The 22700-nt window shown below is 43.0% G+C and overlaps 1 protein-coding gene across 2 annotated transcripts in view; it reads right to left on the bottom strand.

Moving 5' to 3' along the window:
• The window catches only part of LOC132383050 (ubinuclein-2-like), a 64037-nt gene that overhangs the window by 10777 nt on the left and 30560 nt on the right, over positions 1-22700 (bottom strand). The window contains exons 10-15 of one of the 2 annotated variants that reach the window (XM_059953770.1): positions 22367-22480; positions 15110-15253; positions 12557-12607; positions 11852-11894; positions 8496-9992; positions 6250-6508 (exon numbers count right to left, since the gene is read on the bottom strand). In XM_059953770.1, the coding sequence (XP_059809753.1) occupies positions 6250-6508; positions 8496-9992; positions 11852-11894; positions 12557-12607; positions 15110-15253; positions 22367-22480 (2108 nt within the window). Of the gene's footprint in view, positions 1-6249; positions 6509-8396; positions 9993-11851; positions 11895-12556; positions 12608-15109; positions 15254-22366; positions 22481-22700 lie in introns of both variants that reach the window. The other variant, XM_059953769.1, reaches the window with a different exon arrangement.

Raw genomic sequence — 22700 nt, 5'->3', positions numbered from 1 at the left:
ACTTTAACATCCTGCTACAGAGGGGAGAAAATCTGCAATCCCCAGATGTCAAGGACTGTATCTGGTGCAGTGGCAACACCGTAATCTCTGGTCAAACAAGATGGTTTCAAGCACTAAACCACAGATTTATATTAGGTTGGCATTTCAGTATAACAATGAGGCTTGAGGTTCTGAGATTATTAACAATGTAAAACATTCCTCCAGGACCACTTTGAACAGCAAACAACCTTTCTCAGATGTCCCAAACAACATATCTATAATCGTTTAGACCAGCCTATCACCTCCCATGGGCCCCCTCCTCTTTCCCTTTCTCCCATGGTCAGCTGGCCTCTCCTATCAGATTCGTTGTTCCCCAGCCCACCTGGCTTCACCTATCACCTTCTAGCTATCCTCCACCCTCCCACCTTTTTATTCTGACATCTTCCCCCTTCCTTTTCAGTCCTGAAGAAGTTTCTTGGCCTGAAAAGTCGACTGTTTATTAATTTCCATAGATGCTGCCTGACTTGTTGAGTTCCCTCAGCTTTTCGTGTGTGTTGCTTTGGATTTCCAGCATCTGCAGATTTTCTCATGTTTATTCTTATAATACATTACCTGCTCATTTATTTTTTGCTGCCTATGCACAGACTGGTGTTGCACTTCAAATACAACAAAGCTACAAAGCTTTATGTGACATTTTGTGGATGTGAAACACATTTAAATGTAAATTTCCTATAGTCAGGTCAGTGGATTTAACTCTGCTGTCCCATGTTGATTGTGAGACTACCAAGGTCACCATCTGGATTATTTGGGGCTATCAGGCACACATACCACACATCACTGTTGGGAAACACAAAGGAGGCCAGGGACTGATAATGCAAGCTGGGAGAATATGTGCAAAGAGGTAGAATCTGGATGATATTTAAGATGCATTTTCGCTTGTTCTGGTGATTTGGCCACTACCTTACTCGTGCCTCAAGGCTAGGGATAGCTGACCAACTTATTCCTTTGCCAGACTGGCTAAAGTACACAAGAAGATGAAAGGGCTATCAAGACTTCCTTCCCTCCATTCTTAGAATGGCTCCCTTCTGAACTCTACCGATGTCTGTTCTTCATGATTCTTAATCCCTGCAACTCAGAATTTTTGGTTCAGCAGGTTTACACATGCAATTTTTGCATACACCTGTTAATCCCATCTTGCTGCACACTGACAACAGCATCACTCTTGGCAGCCTTTACTGAAGGCCAGCCCTCACCGTCAAATCAATATGAAGATAGCCCCACTCATCAGTTCATTTCCAGATTGCACTCTCTTCCACCCACCCCCATCCCTGGAGCTCATTGGTTTTAAAATTTAGCAAAAAACAATATAGAAACAATGGAAATCTGAAATGCAAAAAAAATGTTGGAAATACTTTTAACATTTCTGGATAGAGAAAGAGAGAGAACATTTTAGATCAATGACCTTACAACGGTACAGGAGTATAATAATGATTCAGTCAACCCCTTTGCAGGATATTAAAATTGCTCCTCATTAAGCAGGTAGACAGAAACTTTTGTGTTCATTACACGTACATCACTATCCTTAAAGACAATAGATCTAATATCAATAGGTCTAATGCAAAAAGGTTGCAGGAGGGAGGACATTGGAAGTGGTGGTACTTCCATTAGTTCCCTCCAACTGTGCAAGATATTTGGATCTATCGCCTGAACATCAAATTTTAAAAATACAGTGGATTCCAGTTAATTGGGACACATTGAGACCAGTACATACTACCCAGTTAGCCAAGTTCCATGGAAATAGTTAAAAAGGTATAAAAAAGACAAACTACTGTTTAACAGAATAACAAATTATGTATTTAAATGAAATATAGAACAAATCAGAACACTATCAATACTATAAAACTCTATTACTTCCTAATAGTAATCGACAGAGTTCATTCAGTGTATGCTGCCACATTTGTTTGACTATGAATGAACAAACAAAATTGGTGCAGACACCTAGTGCAGATAATGGAAGGCCTTCATACAATGCTTTCAATGGCTGCATCCTCCAAGTCTTCACTTTCATTGTAACATTCAAGCTGATTGTTAATACCCTCAATTTTTTCATAGTTCCTAACTTGCTGAAGTAGTGAAATTGTTTCTTACTCCTGTTTCTGGCATCTCCAAGCCTGAATGCTTGAAACCACAAAGAGCAAAAGAGTTATGAATTGAATTTCTGTTTATTTCTCACCAGCTATCAGTGACAAAAATCACTGCTTTTTGAACATAAAGGCAAACACAAACACAGATCAGAAATAACATCTGGCAGTCAACACTGAGACACCTCACAGAAGCGTGCTTAGCCCACTGCTCTTCTCTCTAAACCCATGCACGCATAGCTAAGCAAGCTCAACCACCATCTATAAATTTGCTGATGACACAACTATTGTTGGTAGACTTTCAGAAAATGGTGAAGACTGTGTACAGGGGTGAGATAGATCAGCTGGATGAGGGGTGTCCTTGCACTCAACATCAGTAAAACTAAGGAGCGGATTGTGGACTTCATGAAGGAGAAGTTGAGGAAACACATACCAGCCGTCATCAAGGGATCAGCAGTGGTAAGGGTGAGCAGCCTCAAGCTCCTGGGTATCAACACCTCTGAGGATCTATCCTGGGCCCAACACATTGATGCTCTCACAAAGAAGGCATGACAGTGGCTATATTTCAATAAAAGTTAGAGGAGACTTAGTATGTCACCAAAGACTCTCGTACATTTCTACAGGTGTACGGTGGAGATCATTCTGACTGGTTGCATCACCATCTAATATGCAGGGGACGGTGCACAGAATTGGAAAAAACTGCAGGAGCTGCTAACTCAGCCAGTTCCCTCATGGGCACCAGTCTCCCCAGCATCAAGAATCCCAGTACCCCAGGATACCGATGGACTTTTACTGCTGTACCATTGAGAGCACACTCACCAACTGCATCTCAGTGTGGTATGGCAATTGTTCCGTATCGGACCGCAAAGCACTCCAGTGGGTGGTGAAAACAGTCCAGTGGATTATCGGCACCCAATTGCCCACCATGGAAACATCTACCATAAACACTGCCTGGGCAGGGCAAAATGCATTATCAAGGATGCATCTCACCCTAACCATGGACTTTTTACTCTCCTCCCATCTGGTAGGTGCTACAGGAGCCTCCACTCCCGCACCAGCAGGCACAGGAAGAGCTTCTTCCCTGAGGTCGTGACTCTGCTGAACCTCACATCACAGCGCTAAGCAGTATTGCACCCCACCTACTTTTTATTCACAGTTATTTTGTAAATAGCACTATTCTTTGCATTTCCGGTTAGTCGCTAACTGCATTTCATTTGGCTTTGTATCTGTACTCGGCATAATGACTATAAAGTTGAATCTAATCTAATCAAGGACATCTTCAAAAGGCAATGCCTCAAAAAGGCAACAACTGTCGTTAAGGACTCCCATCACCCAGGACACGCCCTCTTCTCAAATGTATAATGAACCCATGAACACTACCTCACCACCCCCCCCTTTTTTTGCACTACTTATTTAATTTAATTTTGCATAGCATATTATTCTTATTATGCATTGCAATGTACTGCTGTCGCAAAACAACGAATGTCATGGTGTGTGCCAGTGATATTGAACCTGATTCTGACATGGGTAGGGAAGGTGATGAGGTCCTGCAAAGTGTGTTCAGGGAGTTAGGTACCAACTTAAAGTACAGGATGTCCAAAGTGATCTCAGGATCGCTACCTGTGCCAAGTGCTAGTGAGGCCAGAGATAGGAAGACAATACAGTTTAACACATGGCAAAAAAGATGGTGCAGGAGGGAAAGTGGGACCTGTGCAGATGGGATGGTTCGCACCTGAACTGGAGGGGGACCAATATCCTTGCAGGAAGGGTTCTCAGTGCTGTCTGGGGAATTTAAACTAGAGTTTCAGGGGGATAGGAACCAGAGGGTGAGAACAGATAGTGAAGTAGCTCTGGGGAAAGATATTGTTAAGCCTATATACAAGTCAGGAATCCGAATGTTGAGCATAGAGGGATTGATGTTCAAAGTTGTGTATATTTTAATACAAAGAATATCACAGGAAAGGCAGATGAGCTTAGGGCATGGATCACCATGTGAAATTATGACACTGTAGCCATTAGTGATACTTGGTTGCAGGAGGGGCAGGACTAGCAGCTCAATGTTCCAAGACTCCATTGATTAAGATGTGATAGAGCTGGAGGGATTAAAGGGAGAAAGGTGGCATTACTAATGAGGGAAAAAGTCATGGCAGTGCTAGTCAGGACAGACTGGAAAGCTTGTCTAGTGAGGCTATTTATGGGTGGAACTGAGGACTAAGAAAGGATGACCACGTTAATTGGATTATATCATAGACCACCCAATAGTCAGCAGGATTTAGAGAAGCAAGTTTATAGAGAGATCACAAACTGTTGCAAACAAACACAAGGTAAGAGTAGGCAATTTTAACTTTCCACATATTGATTGTGATCCCATGGAGTAAAAGAGATGGATGGGATAGAGTTTGTTAAAAGTGTTCAGGGAAGTTTCCTTAATCAAAACATATAGAGGTCCTAGCTAGAGAAACTGCGATACTGGATCTCCTACTGGAGACTAAGACAGGGCAGGTGACAGAAGATGGTGCATTAAGTTTGTTTATTAATTGATTAATTGAGATGCAATGCAGAACAGGCCTTCTGGCCCTTTGAGCCAAGCTGCCTAGCACCCCTGATTTAATCCTCGCCTAATCGTGGGACAATTTACAATGACCAATTAACCTACCAACCAGTATGCATTTGGACTGTGGAAGGAAACCAGAGCTCCTGTAAGAACCCCACACTTATTGTATACAGGAGAGGGGATGTTATATTGAATTTGTTTAAGACATAGGCGAGGCCTAATTTGGAGTATTGAGTGCAGTTCAGGTCACCTACCTACAGGAAAGGCGTCAATAAAATTGAATGAAAAATTACAAGGATATTGACAGGAATTGAAGTCCTGAGGTATTGCAAAAGGCTGAACAGGTTAGGACTTTCTTCCCTAGAGCGTGGGAGAACGAGGGGAGATTTGATAGAGGTATACAAAATTATCAGGGATATAGAAAGGGTAAATGAAAGCAGGCTTTTTCCACTGAGGTTGGGTGACACTAGAACTAGAGGTCATGGGTTAAGGGTGAAAGGTGAAATGTTTAAGGGGAACATGAAGGGGATCTTCTTCACTCAGAGGGTGATGAGAGTGTAGAACCAGCTGCCAGCGGGAGTGGTAGATGTGGGTTTGGTTTCAAAATTTAAGACAAATTTGGATAGGTACATGGATGGAAAGGGTACGGAGAGCTATGGTCAGGGTGTGGGTCGATGGGACTAGGCAGATTAATAGTTCAGAACAGACCATCTGGGCTGAAGGATCTGTTTCCATGCTGTAGTACTCTACGACTACCCACTCCCAAGCTGCAGACATTGTTTGCAAGGCAAACCTTTGTTACTGATGTTATTGATTAGGTAATGAGCAATCTTCTGGAGCCGCAAGCCTGTGTAACAAAAGTGCTTCTACAAAGGCTGTGAGTACGGACTTCCAGGAATGTGACCTAGTCTGAGATACTTCCAGTGGTGTAACTGGAAATATGCCATTGGAGAGGCAATAGTGTGTAATGCAAATAACAGTGTTATGCAGCCAATTCCATGGTGGTTATGGGCTTGGGAACTCAACTCCAAAGCAAGAACCAAATAGTGGCAAGGCATCGGTCCAAACAATGGGCACAAAAATGCAAGGCAACTGCTGCTTTCCATGCTCAGCAACGTGCTTTCAAGAACAACCTGAACCAAAAATAAAGTCCAATTACAGGTATGAATTCAACTTATAACAGAGTACAAGGAGTGTTTCACCACTTCCATGGGATGACCTGATCTCAGCATTAAGTGCAATGCCGATCTGCTCATCCTCAAAAACTGACATGGCTGTGATCTGGTAAACGACTGCCCACAACCCCTAGTCACACAGTACCAGCGATCAGGGTTCAACTCCTGCCAGTGTCAGTGACCACGTGGGTTTCCTCCATGTGCTCCCGTTTCTTTGCACATTCAAAAAAGACGTATAAGTTAGGGCCAGTGAGTCGTGGGCATGCCATGTTGCTGCTGGAAACATGCTGACATTAGCAGGCTACCCCCGGCACGTTTGAGACGCAAACAATGCATTTCACTGCATGCTTCGATGCACATGTGACAAATTAAAGCTACCTTGTTTATCTTTAACACTTACTCTGTGTAAAGTTGTGCTGGAACGTAACTGAGGTAGATCCAGTAGGCGCGGTGGTGGAGACGGTGGCTTCTGGTGCAAAGCTCAGCAGGTTGAGTGGCAGCTGGAAGGGAAGGGAAACAGGAACCAGGCTGCCCAACATGCTGAATGCTGCCGCCGTGTTCAAGGATGCAGATGTCGCATTGAGATTTGTTACATTCAGGGGGGATGGCATGAGAGTCAGAGGTGACGTGTTTGCCAACAATGTTGATCCAGCAGTCGCCTGGAAAGGGAGGCAAAAAGAAATGAATGCATAAAGGAAATAAAGGTATCATGAACCAAACATCTCCTTGCTAACCAAGTTCATTTACTGACTGGGTAAAATGACAGCCTGCTACGAGGATAGCAGCTCCTGCTCATCAATTGCTAAGCACTGACCCCATTTGAATAGTAGACATCAGCCAAGCACAAACTAATCACACACACTGCTGAACTCAACTTTCAGCCATTGGAGCAGTAAGCCAGTCGATTGTTTGAAAGGAGAACAAAAAGATAAACATGCAAAATGTTAGAGGAACTCAGCAGGCCAGGCAGTGTCTATGAAAAAGAGGCAACAGTCAATGTTTTGGGTTGAGACCCCTTCTTCAGGACTGGTAGGGGGGAGGTGAGGAAGAAGTACAAGGTGGTAGGTGATAGGTGAAATAAAGAGCTGGGAAGTTGATTGGTGAAAGAGATAAAGGGCTGGAGAAGGGAGAATCTGATAGGAGAGGACAAAAGATCATGGAAGAAAAGGGAAGGGGAGGAACACCAGAGTGAGGCAATGGGCAGGTGAGAATGGGTGAGAGAGGGAAACAGGGATGGGGTATCATTAGCAGAAGTTTGAGAAATCAGTGTCCATGCCATCAGGTTGGACGTTACCCTAACAGAATATAAACTTAAAGATTATTTGGGTAGTTCTGGCAGCAGGCTCCACCATGAATGGTCCAAAGCCCCAGGTCAGAGGATTGAGGCAACCTTTTATCAGCAGCCTATGGCCCAGTAGGGGTGATGAGCTTAATTAAGGCTACATCCACACTAGACCAGATAATTTTGAAAACGCCGGTTCTGCGTAAAAACTATAGGCGTCCACACTAGGCATTTAAAAAAATATCTCTGTCCACATTAAAATGGATATTTCAGTGAATCTCCTCCTACTGTGCATGCGCAGGACACATCTACCAAAAACAAGCGATATGTTTGGTGTTGAGTTTCGCCGTGAAAGACTTGGTGTACGTTTGTTCAGTTACAGACTAGAAAAACTTAAACAATGGACAGCTGTTGGCTCTCGCGCAGGAGGACTTAAAACTAAAAAAAACAAATACTGGAGCGTATGGAGGCAACTGACAGGGAGTTCAAGGACAGTATGACCCGGCTGACGACGAACATTGAAAAACTGACGAACTCTGTTGCATTAATAAAGCTCCTTGTTAAATGTGTAAAACATGTCTGTATCAGTGTTATCTTGTATTTCCATACAATGTTACATTAGGCTGTTACACATCTATTGTCAGAGAAGTACTTGCATAAATAGGTAAACCATCTTCATACGATCAAGGACAGAAAACAGGGCAAAGTGAGTATACTTATTTATTCAGTAAGTTATGGGTCAAAGTATTTGGTGAGTACTGTTCTAACTCTTCTGGCTTCAGTCTCGTTGCCGTCTGTTCTGAAATTGTTAGGTTGTGCTCAAGAAAACAATTAAATGGCGCGCTGCCATCACCATCTGTTCCGGCATGTCATGACAGCGTTTTTAGATTTCTCTGGTTACCCCGTCTACACTGCTCTGGCCAAGCGGTGTTTTCAAAATTACACTCTCTGGAGAGTGTTTCTGAAAATCTCCATTTTAGGGGGATGAAAACACCATTTTAGTGTGTACGGAGGGTAAAAACGAAAAGAAAAAGCTTTGGTTACGGATTTATCCGGTGTAGTGTGGATGTTGCCTAAGTTGGTGGAAGGATGAAGGTGGGGAAGAGAGAGGAGGCAAGGGGTGGGGGTAGGGAGCAGAGCTCGTTGCAACTGATTGAAGTTCCTCCTGTAATGTATTCCAACCTGCTCGGGAAGAACCTGCTTTCGCAACAAAACATCATCTAAAAGACAGGAAGGCGGGGAATCACGATGCTGAGGGTCATTACCTGGATACCAGCTGATGATCCTGAGGCAGAGGAAGGTCTGTGAAGGGAGGGCAGCATTTTTATAGCAACCTGAGCACCACTTCCGCTCCCCCCACTCACATTAGTCCTTGTGCCAGCTCCGGTCGGGCTGCCCCTGTTAGCGGCCGAATTGCTCACAGACCCGGTCCTGCTGACAGAGGTGCTGGGGCTGACGGTGCTGCGGCTGGTGGTGCTGGGACCTGCTGATCCGGCGCCACCGCTCCTCCCCGCTGCTCCGCTGCTCTTGGCAGGCGCCCCACTCACGCTCAAGCTGCTGCGGCTGACAGTGGCAGCCGCGGCGGCTTTGCAGGGCGTGGCGGTACCAGAAGGGCTGGCCAGTTTCTGAGGCACTGAGGTTTTTTTCACAAGGGACGCTGACTGCTGTTGACCAACGGCCGAGCTGGTAGGCGACGGCCTGCTGGAGAGCTTGGCACTGCCCTGCCTGCTGGCGGAGCCCCCGCCCGGATTGCCCGTCCCCACCGACACACTCTGGCTCCCTGTGCTGGCGGTGGTGGCAGTCTTGAGAGGGCCAGCCATGGTAAACGGAGGCTTGAAGCCTTGCACTGAGGTGCTGACGGGTACCGTGGCTTTCGGCGAGTAACTGCCAGAGGTAGATGGGCTGACGCTGGTTCGAGAGGTCAAACTGTGGGGGGCGTGGGTGCTGCTGGTGGCTGAGGGGGCAAACGACGTCTGGTAGGCAGCTGGCTTCTCCGACACCTGCGATAAGTGACTCGAGAGCAGGTGCTGCGGACAGGTGTTCAGCTTCACCACAGGGTTCTGGTGAACCTTGCTGATAACGTGCGAGGGAGACGCCAGGCTGTTGTGATGCACGCTGGACTGGGGGGGCTGCTTGTTGATTTGGGCTTGCGACTGGCTCTGCCTCTGCGCGCCAGACTGCTGCTGTTTGGCTGCGCAGGCCACAGACGGAGCCTTGGGTGCCTGTGGCGAAGGAGCTGTGTAGCCAGCTATCAGGCTGCTCATTCCTGGCCGACCTGCATCCTGGGACTTCTTGCTGCTTGAACTGTGACCAAACAAATGGCTGAAGGTCAAAGGGACGGGGGAAAGCGTGGACGCTTTTGGAGAGGGCGTGGTCACCTTCGGCGATGGTGTTGTCACCTTCGGAGAGGGCGTGGTCACTTTGGGAGAGGACGTGGCTTCTTTTGGGGATGAGGTGGCAAGTTTTGGGGATGAGGTGGCAAGTTTTGGGGATGAGGTGGCAAGTTTTGGGGATGATGCGGCTTCTTTTGGAGAAACTGTCAAAGGTGTGGCCTTGACCACAACCTTCTTATCCTCTTTCATCATAGGCTGTGGCCGCGGTGTGCCTGGGACAGAATTATTTACAATTCTGGTAGTCTTGGGTGTGCTATTGAAGACGGACAATGCATCTGACACAGATTCTAAGGAAGGGGGTTTAATGGTTAGATGCTCATCCAGAGAATCATCTAAGTAAATAGTGTCTTGATTTGGGGCACAACTGGAACTCGAGATATTGATCGATGTGACATTGCCCATTGGCAGCCCTTTCAGCCCAGCATCGGCAGGCGCAGAAAGCTTCTGTTCTTTCTTTGGGCTTGAATCCTATTTAAATGGGAAAAAAAAGCACAAAAATGTGACGTGTTAGCAACTGTAAGAGTTGTCAGATAACCTTAACTCCCACCCGAATTTCACAATAACCTCTTCTGGGACACCTTTTAACTAACACACTCAAAATGCTGGAGGAACTTAGCAGGCCAGGTTGCATTTATGGAAAAGAGTAAAACAGTTGTTTTGGGCCGAGACTCTGCATCAGGATGGGAAAGGAAGGGGAGGAGTCAGAGTAGGAAGGTGGGGGAAAAAGGAGGAAGAAGTACAAGGTGGCAGATGAAAGATATAATGGGGGGCTGGAAAAGGATGAATCTGATAGATAAGGCTAGAGGACCACAGAAGAAAGGGAAGTGGGAGGAGCACCAGAGGGAGGTGATGGGCAGGTAAGGAGATAAGGTGAGAAAAGGAAGCAGGAATGGGGAATGTTGGAAGGGGGGGGGGGGGGGAGACACAAGGGCAATTACTTGATGTTCTTAACTATCCCAATTACAAACTTCGAGGTCTCCACCATTGACACTATCTACATGAGGTCCTGCCCCAAGGCGATGCCATCTATCATCAAAGATCTCCTCCATCTGTGTCATGCCTTCTTCTCACTGCTTTGTGGGCAGGGGGTTTAGGTCCCATACCACCAGGTTCAGGAACAGGTACTTTCCTACAAAGCACTGGGTTCTTACCAACCTGCACAGTCCTAATCCCACCTCAGCAACGGATCACCTCTTGCACTATCCGACTGTGTTCTGGTTTGCACTAATTTTTGGTTTTACTTTACACAACCAAGTCCTTCATTGTAGCAGGACCTCAACATATATTTGTGCATATGAAAAGAAACTCCACTTGAGCTGACTGCCTGAACTTGACAGCTAAGTCCATCACTAACGACCCTCACCACCCAGGACATGCCCTCTTCTCATTACTACAATCAGGGAGAAGGTAAAGGAGCCTGAGGACACTCATTCAACATTTCAGGCCTAGCTGTTTCCCCTCTGCTGTCAGATTTCTGAACAGTCCACAAACTCATTCTTTTGTTCTCTTTTTGCACTTTTTATTTATTTTTTTATATAAATTTCTTACAGTAACATTTTAATGTATTGCACTGTACTGAAATATTGCAAAACAACAAAGTTCACGACATCTGTCGGTGACAATAAACCTAATTCTGACAGGTGCCATGTGGTGGTGGTGAGGGCAAGCGGTGACTGTTGAGGGTTGGAGAGGGTGGAGACTGGGCATGAAATGTTAGTGAAAATGGAGGAGAAAAGTAGGGAATGAAGTCCGGCAAGAATTGGAGCAGGGGACAAGGCCAGTGGGGTAGGGTTGGAGATCAGTGGAGAGCAACACAACCAAAGAGATAAAGGAGGGTTAGGAGAGAAGTTTGCTGAGAGCAGAGCAGTTAGCACGATGACATTACAGCTCAGGATGACGGAGTTTGGAGTTCAATTCCAGTGCCGTTTGTACACTCTCCCTGTGACTGTGTGGGTTTCCTCCCAGAGTCCAACGGCGGTTAATAGGTCATTGTAGATTGGCCTGTGTTTAGGCTAAGAGTTAAAATAAGTGGGTCACTAGGCAGCGTTGGATCAGAAGGACCTGTCCGTGCTGTATTTCTAAATAAATAAAAATACATAATTTTGCAGAAGTGTTGGAAAACCAGAACATGGAGAAACAAGGCGTCCTGGAAAGTAATCACTGGGAGAGAGATTATTCCTACCTCAGTTTTAGACACCCACTTTGCAATCCAGCTAAAATTACTAAACGTAAACTTGTCACTGCACATTGTTGCTGTTAGCTAGTTGAATAAATCACTTGTAAGCTTGAGGAAGGAAGCAAAAGGAACAGGAAATAGAAGGACTTACCTTAACTTTTGGTTTCGGTGCCAGTATCACCTTCTTCTTGGCTCTAAGGAAGGAAAGACAGTGAGGAAAGGAACTTGACTGCAACGACCTATACAGTATTTTATAAATAATGTTGTAAATCAAAATGTATTACACAATTCAAACTATATGTTTACTATAACTATATGGTTTTGTGTAGGTCTTGTAGCTTTAGTTTTGTCTGATGGGTTTGTAGTTCCTTTCCAGGGAACGTGCTAAGATGGTAGCGCGATATCGATATGCAGCAGCCTCTCCGGACTCTGGATTGGGGATTACCAAACGTTATGTGGTTTTTCTTGTGTGGTCTGTTTTGTGCTTTTTCGTGATATCATTCTGGAGAACATTGTCTCATTTTTTAACTGCATTGTATTTGTGGTTTATAAATGACAATAAACTGAATCTGAATCGCCATCTGAGAATGAAAGAAACATTAACAATCATTTATTTGGCTACATGAACACATGCAGAGGCACACAGACACAATAAAACGCAGATGCATGAAACAATTCCCCACCTTTCTACAAAGATTAACTTTATAGTTAAACAGCCAAGATCAATCTTGACCCATTAAGAGAGACTGGCTCAGGAAGACTCCAGGAGAGTGCAAAACATGTTCTAAGATGGAGTCTGGGTCTCTGTGGGAGGAGCGAAAACAATGAACAATAAAAACGGATGGTTTCTACTCACGGTGTGGCTGTCAGATGATTATGCACTTTCTTGCTCTCTTTCAGAAGCATCCTGCAACAAAACACATGAGTCATATCAGGGTCCACGACCAGGTCCAAAGAGCAGTTTTGAGAATGATATAACATAGCTGAAGGAGCAGGTAGAGAAGAGGAAGCAGCAGCCTGCAGAAAGACTTCGATAGATTAAGTGAATGGGCAAAGAAATAGCAGAGGGAATATTATGTAGGGAAGCACAGTTGCAAGGAAAAGTTTCTGACCCTTTGCAATTACCTGGTTTTCTGCATTAATTACTCATAAAATGCGGTCTGATCTTCATTTAAGTCACAATAAAAGACAAACACAATCTGCTTAAACTAATAACACACAATTGTACTTTTTATGTCTTTATTGAACACATAGTTCACAGTTGTGGCAGGAAAAAGTATGTGAACCCTTATATTTAATAATGGGCAGAACCTCCTTTAGCAGAAATAACCTCCACCAAGTGTTTCCTCTAGGTGCTCATCAGCGAGGAGGAATTTTAGACAATTCCTCCTTATAAAACTGATCCAGTTCATCAATATTTATGGCATACTATGCATGAACAGCCCTCTACAGGACATGCCACAGCATCTCAATTGGGTTAAGGTCTGGACTCTGACTTGGCCGTTCCAAAACAAGAGTTTTCTTCCTTCTGTTGTTGATCCTTCTTCATTCTGTTGTTGAATTACTCTTGTGTGCTTCAGATCATTGTTTTATTGCATCATCCAACTTCTATTAAGCTTCAGGTGACGGACTGCTACCTTGACATTCTCCTGTAAAAAGTCTTGTTACAATTTTGAAATTCATTTTTCCCTCAAAGATTGCAAGCTGCCCAGGCCCTGAGGCAGCAAAGCAACCCCAAACCATGATGCTCTTTTAACCATGCTTCACAGTTGGGATTAGGTTTTGTTTGGTGTTGGTGTGCAGTGCCCTTTTTCCTTCAAACATTTCTGCCAAAAAGTCTTATCTGCAAACACAGCATTGTCCCAGAAGCATTGTAGAACATCCAGATGGCATTTTGCAAACTTGAGATGTGCAGCAATGTTTTTTTTTAAAGAGCAATGTCTTTCCATGAACACCATTCTTGTTCGGTGTTTTTCTTTTAGTGGACACATGAACAGAGACTTTAGCACATTCTAGAGATTTCTGCAGGTCTTTTGCTGTTACCCTTGGGTTCTTTGTCACCTCCTTCAGCATTTCACATTGTGCTCTTGATGTGATCTTTGGAGTATGCCCACTCCCTAGGGACAGTAGCAACAGTAGTCAATTTCCTCCCTTTGTAGACAATCTCTTTTACTGAGGACTGATGAACACTCAGGTCTTTATAAATGCTTATGTAGCCTTTTCCAGCTTTATACATCTCTACAATTCTTCTAAAATCCTCTGAAAGTTGCTTTGATCGAGGTACGGTACACATAAACAGATCTTTCTTGAGAAGAGCAAGCTCTGTCAGTAACCTGACTTTCCCTGGCTTTTCCCTGCCTTCAGACAAACGTTATAAGCCCAAAAGGCAAGCTCAAGGACAGATTCTATCCCACTGTTATAAGACTACTGAATGGTCCCCAGTACAATAAGATGGACTCTTGACCTCAACGTTTACGTTTTGTGTGCTTGCATTAATACCGCCTGCCTGCAGTGCATTCTCTGTAAATATAACTCTTTATTCTGTGTCCTGCTATAGTTTTACATTATACTACCTCAGTGCACTGTTGTAATGAAATGATCTTGACACGTGACAATAATACACCAATTTACTAAGTTCCCTCACATTTTGCCAAACTCCAGCAGATATAATGAGCTACAAGTCTATCCAGTCCCTCATAAGACAATCTGCTCATTCCAGGTTATAGACTAGAGGAGAGAGAGTCTCTAGTCACAGACACTGCAGCTCTGTCTTTCTCAGCTCCGGCCCATCCCATTACTTTGTGGAAGATGATTCCTCATTATCCTTGGCAATTTTATTAGTTGGGCCGATGTGTGCATTTCCTCGATGATAACCTTTATCCTATCATGTGGATGTAAGAAGCAGAAGGGAAGAAGAAACATCTGATATTGCGCTCCTATCTCCCCTTGTGCTTTTTTGTGATACTTGGGCAGTTTATTAAAGGCAGGATTCCCCATCCAACTTGCAGTGTCCGTGAGCAAGTGCAAAAACCAAAAGGAAATGCAGACGATGTTTTTGTATAGATAGCATGGCAGCCAAACCAATCACTGAGTTGGAGAATGGTCCTCTTTATACTTAAACTTTGTGGGTTCAACCAATAGAACTACTGGCTTACAGAAATGATAATCCAGTTTCCCAAGCAAATAAACGATGGCTCCTGAAATTACTTAGCTTCTGTATAGCCATTTCACCTTCACAGGAAAGGGCACACCAGAAGTAGGGAGGGTACAGGAAACAGACTAATGAAAAACAATCACTAATGAAAGACGTGCTCAGTGACTCAGTAATTCTCAGAGATCATTCACTGTTTAGATTATTTGACTTTGCTTAATGAAGATCAATAAAGTGAGAAAAAGCAGCACATCTTACCGTGACTGCATCCAACCTTTAGGCCAGATAGGTTTCACCTCCGTTTCCATAAAAGCTTTCAGATAATCCTCTGGTGACTGTGATTTGTTTTGCTCCAGTTCGTAACATCCCAGCTTTATCTTCACCAGATTACACAGCAAATCCCTGATTAAGTAATAGTAAAGAGATTGTTGTTAAAATATGGGTAGTTTTCGTCACTGTTTGTAGTCTCTTTTCCCTTTACCTTAACTTCTCATAGTATGCTCCACCAGCTAGACGTTCATCTTCTCATGAGAAATCAAGATTGGTCAAATAAACCCAGGCTATCCAATGTTTCCTCAGAACTACACCCTACCATCCCAGGCAACATTCAGTCAATCTCTTCTGCACTCTCTCTATTGTTAATAATATGCTTTGTGCAGTATGGAACCAGAAACCACACTGCACACTGCTAGGTTTTTGATTAGCCAGGGCATCAATGGGTATGGGGTGAAGGCAGGAGAGTGGGGATGATTGGAATAATTGGATCAGCCCATGAATGAATGGCGGAACAGACTCAATGGGCTGAACGGCCTACTTCTGCTCCTATATCTTATGAACCAATATTCTAAGTGTAGGTCTAACCAGTGTTTTTATATAGCTCCAACATGAGGCTCAGCTCTTACATTCAATGCCTCAGCCACAAAGGCAAGTATACCAGATGCATTTGTCACCTCCCTATCATCCTGTGTTGCCACTTCCAATGAGATATGAACCTTTACTCTAAGGTCCGTCTGTACTTCCACTCTCCTAAGATCCCTGCCATTCAATGTATGTGCAATACCAGAATAACTTCCCAAACAGCATCACCTCTCACTTGTCTGTTTTGAATTCCATCTGCCATTGCTCCACCCAACTTTCCAGCTGACCTTTGTCCTGCTACACTTTAGATAACCTTCTTCACTGCTGATGACTTTGCTAATTTTCCTGTCATCATCATACTTATCATATCAACAATATTCTCATCTGAGTCATTTATGTACAGTATACTACAAACAATGGAAGTCCCAGCACTGATCTCTTCAGTACACCACTTGTTATAGATTTTCAGTCAACAAAATCATCTTATCCGCCACTACCCTCTGCTTCCTTTCACAAAGCCAACTTTGGATTCTGTTTGCCAACACACCTCGAATGCCTTGTACCTCACCTTCTAGACTGGACTAGCAAAAGAGGCCTTGTCAGAAACGTTACCGAAGTCCATGTAAACCACATCCTGTCTTCATCAAATTTCTTAATTACCTCCTTAAAAAACTCACTCAACTTAGGAGGACATGATCTCCCGGCAGGAAGCCATGATGACTTCGTCCTTCAGTCTCTGCCCTTTCAGGTGAAGATAAATCCTGCTTCTCAGAATCCTCTTCAATAACTTTCCTACCAGCGAAGCAAGGAACATGTAGCTTCCAGGCTCATCTCCACTACCCTGTTTGAACAAGGGGACAGCAGCATTCCCCATTCTTCTAGTACTTCACCGACGAAGATACAAAGATCCTCCATCAGAGCCTCTTACTTCTCATAGACTTCTTAAAATTTGTTATACAGGTGTGGGCATCACTGGCAAGGCCAGCATTTATTGCCCATCTCTAATGTCCCTTGAGAAAGTGGTATAGTTATCAACCTCCATGAACAGTTCAAGGAAGTTGAATACCACACAGGTGTGATACTTTGTGGTAAAGGCTCGCCAACAATAGGAGTTACCAGATTTAGACCCAGTGACAATGAAAGCACAGCGAATGCACTTCTAAATTGTGATGGCGTGCAACTTTGAAGGGAACCTCTAGGTGGTAGTGTTTCCTTGTTCAACTTCCTTTGGTAGTAAGATCACATGGTTGAGAGGTGCGGTCCCAGTGAAGAACTACAGTGCATTTTGTAGATGGTATACACTATACAAACAGTGCACCAATGGGAATCAAGAAAGTTAACTTTCTTAATTTCAGGAGGAGGAAACCAAAGTTAAGTACAATCACGAAGAAAGTTCAGCAGTGCCTCCACTTCCTTAGGAGTGGTAGATAGCATATTGACTGGCTGCACCACAACCTGGTATGGAAGTACCAATGACATTGAATGGAAAATCCTAAAAAAAAGTAGTGGATACAGCCCGTTTCTTCATTGGTAAAACCCTCCCCACTACAGAGCACATCTACATAAAACACTGTTGCAGAAAGGCAGCATCAGAGACCCCCACCACCCAGGACATGTTCTCCTCTTGCTGTTGCCATCAGGAAGGTGCTACAGGAGCATAAGGACTCACCCCACCAGGTTCAGGAATAGTTATTTCCACTTAACCATCAGGATCTTGGGACCAAAGGGGACAATTTCTCTCACCTTCACTAAATCATTGAAATGTTCCCGCAACTTTCATGGACTCTTCATCTCATGTTCTCGATATTTATTGTTTAATTAGTTAATTATTATTTCTTTATTTTTGTAGTGGCAGTTTGTGTCTTTTGCATACTGATGAACACCCAACGATGCAGTCTTTCATTGATTCTATTGTGGTTATTATTCTATTATGAATTTATTGAATATGCACACAAGAAAATTAATCTCAGGTTTGTATATGGTGACATATATGATAATAAATTTACTTTGAACTATAGTGAAGATATTAAATGGTCAAAGCAGAGGAAGACAATGCCAATCAAGTAGATGTTTTGCCTCTAAGGTAATGAGCTTCTTCAGTATTACTGGAGCTGTACACATCTAAAGCTGTAGAGAAAATGTCATCAAACTCCAGGCTTGTGGTTCATAAACAGTGGAAAGGCATTTGGGTGTCAGGAGGCAAATGAAAGGTAAGATACCCAGCCCTGGACCAGCCACAATATGGCTGAAATATTTGAGTTTCCGGTGAATGGTAACCCCCAGGGTATTGATGCTAGGAGGCTTGATAATGCTATTCAGCATCAAGGACGTGGATAGCTTCTCCTTTGTTGGAGATGGCTATTGCCTACACTTTAATGGCACAAAGTTACTTGCCACCTATCAGTCCAAGTCTGGACGTTGTCGCATGTCGCAATGAACTGTTTCATTTGCTGGGCAGATGCAAGTGGAATGGAACACTGTGCAGCGAACATCTCCAGTTATGACCTTACAACAGACAGAAAAAAAATGAGCACTCGGTTCATTTTCAAGGTAGCATGGAGTGACCAGCAGAATGATACAAGGGTCATTTGAAGGGATGACTCAGAAGTGAGGTTCAAATACACTGACAATTCTGTATTTCCTAGAGGGCTGCGGATACTTAACGATCAGCCGGGCCCAAAGATGAAATGGATTGATTATCTACCGTAAAACTGGGAATCACTGGAAATTGAAGTTGTTGTAAAGGTTCATGCACTGAAAGGAAGAACAGACTGGATGGGATGTTCTGGACCCTCAATCTAGACTTGAGTTGGCTTTGGAAGAGGACTTGAGCATGAAAAAAAATTTGGTTCAGAAACAAAGAAACTTAGTGTCAAAGTACAAAATCCACCAACAACATTCTTGACACTCAATTTGTACAAACGTGCCAAAGCTAGATATTGTGGCCCCCTCCGATGATAAGAACTGACTGTATGCTGGATAGAGTAAGCCAGGTCTAAAGAAAGACCTCCACATGTCACCATAAAATGGAATTACATCACAGCGAAAGGTTCAAGATAATTATGTTAATATATTCAGTAGTGACATATCTTGAATCATATGTCCTGTGGAGTATGATTACGGGCATTCTTAAAGATACTTTTTCGTACTTTGAGTGAAAAGAGACTCCTGGATGGCAAATTGCCTCCCAGGTCCCAGGGTCGGAGAGGTCTCAGATCTGGTCCACAGCATTCTTAAGGAGGATGACGTGCAGCCAGAGGTCATGGTATGCATTGATACTAATGACATAGGGTAGGGTAAGGGGATAAGGTCCTGAAGAGCAAATACAGAGAGCTAGGCAGTTAGCTAAGAAAACAGTAAATCAAGTATAGTAAACTCTGAATTACTGCCTGTGCCAGAATTGTAATAGGGATATCCTGGGAACTATAGATCAGTCAGTCAGAATAGAGACAAGATTTAAGAGCACTTGGAGAAGCATATTCTGTACGGAGATAGTCAGCATGGCTTTGTGAAGGGCAGGTCGTGCCTCACAAGCCTGACTGAATTCTTTGAGGAAGTAATAAAACAAATAGATGAAGGCAGAATAGTAGATGTGGTATATATGGATCTTATTAAGGCATTCAACAAAATTCTCCATGGTAGGCTCATTCATCGTCAGGATGCATGGGATCTAGGGAAACTTGGCTGAGTGGATTCAGAATTGGTTTGCCCACAGAAGGCAAAGGGTGGTACTAGATGGAGTGCATTCTGCCTGGAGGTCGGTGACCAGTGGTGTTCAACAAGGGATCTGTTCCAGGATCCCTGCTCTTTGTGACTTATAAATGATAGATGAGGAGGGTTAGTAAGTTTGCAGATGACAGGAAGTTTGGTGGCGTTGAGGATAGTACAGAAGAATGTTGTACTTTATAACAGGACATTGATAGGACGCACAACTGGGCTAAGAAATGGCAGATGCAGTTCAGTCCAGAATAGTGTGAGGTGATACATTTTGGAAGGTCAAACTTAAAGGCAGAGTATAGGGTTCTAGCAGCATGGAGGATCTTGGGATCCACATCCACAGATCCTTAAAAGTTGCCGGAAAAGTTGATAGGGTAGTTAAGAAGGTGTCTGGTGTGTTGGCCTTCATTAGTTGGGGGATTAAGTTCAAGAGCCTCAAGGTAATGTTGTAGCTTTATAAAACTCTGGTTAGGCCACCCTTGGAGTATTATGTTCAGTCCTGGTCACACTATAGGATGTGGAAGCTTTAGAGGATGCAGAGGAGACTTACCAGATTTGTCTGATCCCTCTGAGGTAAGGTTGAGTGAGCTCTTTGGAATGAAGGAAGATGAGAGGTGACTTTAGATAGAGGTGTATAAGGTGATAAGAGTGAGTAGCCAGTACCTTTTCCCCAGGGTGGAAATAGCTGATATGAGAGGTCATGATTTTAAGGTGAATGGAGGGGAGTATGGGCGAAGGGAGGGGGGGGGCACCACAGGTAGTGTGCTTTCTCACTGGACATTGTTTCTAGAATTGTATTTCCAGTTCATCCAGTAGGTACTTCAGCTGCTAAGACAGAGAGTAGTTCTAATAACTAGAACCTCAATAACAGGAAGCATTTTACGCTCCAGATATTTTCTTTCACTGGCTGTGGCTGCAGCTTTTCGACATGAAACACAAAGTGCCTGAGTTATGCAACGTGTCAGTTTTTCTCTGGTCCATTCAGATGAATTCATTGCATCAAATGGAACAAAAATAGGAACTGATGCAAATATACTGAACTTCTGTTCAGGTCTATGAGGAACGAACGGTGTGTGCGTGCGCACACGCACGCCTAAGACTTTTGCACAGTACTGTACATGAAAATCCACAACCAATGTCACAGCAAGTCCTTCTGGCAAGTGGATATGCAAGTTCAGACTTATTTATTCTGACCCTTTCTAAAATATAATATTTCTCTTAATATTTATATTTGAATTAAAGCTTGTGAAGTAAGCTGGTTGCAGAATAGTTTAACTACATGTTGAGAGACTTTATTATCATTGGTGGGAAGCTATAAAAAGAATAAATTTATAGCCAATTTTAATTATGTGGAAAAAAGAATTTACAACAGTAGAAACTTAAATGTGAAAAAGCACTATCAGGTGCAATTTATCACTAAGAAATATAAGGCCATGGACAAAACACTGGTAAAGAGGATTAGAATGGATGGGAGTTTAATGGGCTTCAGAGATGGGGTGGGCCTGTATACGTGCTGTACGACTGAGGAAACAAAACTATAGAGTAAGGAAATTTACTTAGATAGTATATTTTTGAAACAATGTCGATAAGGCCAACCTAAAAAGAATAATCTGACTAATATAATCTCAATTCTGTTTTTTGTCACTTCTGTTATCAGCTGTAAATCAGGACATTAAGTATCCTGCCATGTACTTGGCTTTGTATAATTACTGACAATGCAGAAGGAAAGATTTGAATCAAATTATCTTCTAACACAGCGTGTAGATCATAGGATGAAATGCCTTATGTCATATGTTTAAAATTTAGCATAGATAAGTATATTTTATGGAGAAAATAGCAGAACAACTTAATCAGTATCTTAAACAAACTATCTGCTGTTTACTGAAGCACGTGTACTGACTGCTCTGTGACCTTGGTCATAAGAGGAACCAATACAAGCTATGAATCGCATCACTAATCTAGTTCAATCCTTTTCTTTTTATTTAACTACCTTTAAATCGATATTTGGGGAAACGAGAAGCTGGTGCAACAGTACAGCGTCAAGGTCAAACTCTGGTCTGTCAGCCTCTTCAACAATTGAGAGTCAATAATAAAATTCATTCAGCTGAAGGGCATTGCAAACACAGAATTTAGTGCAGGTATTAAAAACTAACCAAGGAATAGAGACAAAATGAGAGGAAACAGCTACAACAAAGGAGATACAACAAAACAAACAACACTTTAGATTCACCTCAGGAAATAATAAAAGTGTTTTGTTGAATTGGCAAAATTGGAATAAGGAGACCAGGCTAGAAGAGGCAAAACTGAGAGAATGGCATTTGGAAAAAATGGAAGCATCTAATCTCATGTATCTTACAAAATATGGCCATTTCAGAAAGACAGAATTATTGTTTATTCAAGGAAGATTAAGAAAATTATTTTGGAAATGATCTTTGAATTTAGATTAAGAAAAACTAAATATTCTTCTATGGTGATGTAAGTTGATGGATTAATATTGGCCATCACTGCTTCTTCAAGATTAAAGTCTCACTTGAACGATGAAAGTTCTACCTGCATTTTTCGCCACTCAAAAGGGTGAAGTTATTGGGAATTGTTGAAGTTTAATTACTGAGACAGATATTTGTTTGTTAGGTGGTTTATGGGACAAGGATGGGCAAACAAAGTTGATACAAAATACCCAACTCTACTCTTATGCTCCCAAGTAAGATAAAGAGATCAGAAATAAAACAATAATTACATTGGAAATCAAAGAATCAAACCTTCTCCACATTAATACAGTGCTATTGGTTTTGAAAGTTTCAATGCTTGTTTAGTCTGACTTTCAGTCTTTGAATAACTATAAAATTATTAACATTGCTTTTGGTTCCTCAATGCTCTGTGATAATCATAATTATCAACACCAAAAGTGTAAAAGCACCCCTCAGCTCATAGAACTCTTACCTGACATAATCGTTCCAAAGAAACTTTTTCCTTGGTCCTGATACCCTTCGGCCTGGCTTATCGTCATCTTCCTCTTCAGATCCATTTTTTTCTCGATCCTCTTCAGATGCTATCCTGAGGAAAAAAAAAACAAGTATATCACAGACAGCTGGGAACTATTCCCCTACTGAACTTGCATTTAAAGAGAGCTGTTCATCTGCAGTATTCACACAGGTACAGGCACCACCCTAACCAATGACACGTCTAAGAATGGGAATGTACAGTCAGTACATGAAAGACACAAAACCTACAGAAACTAGAAATGAGAAATACAGTACTGTACAAAATTCTTAAG

The sequence above is a fragment of the Hypanus sabinus genome, chromosome 29 (assembly GCF_030144855.1).
Source record: "Hypanus sabinus isolate sHypSab1 chromosome 29, sHypSab1.hap1, whole genome shotgun sequence".
Lineage (NCBI taxonomy): Eukaryota > Metazoa > Chordata > Chondrichthyes > Myliobatiformes > Dasyatidae > Hypanus > Hypanus sabinus.
The sequence above is the reverse complement of the archived record's forward strand: the minus strand, read 5'-3'. Positions and strand labels throughout refer to the sequence as shown.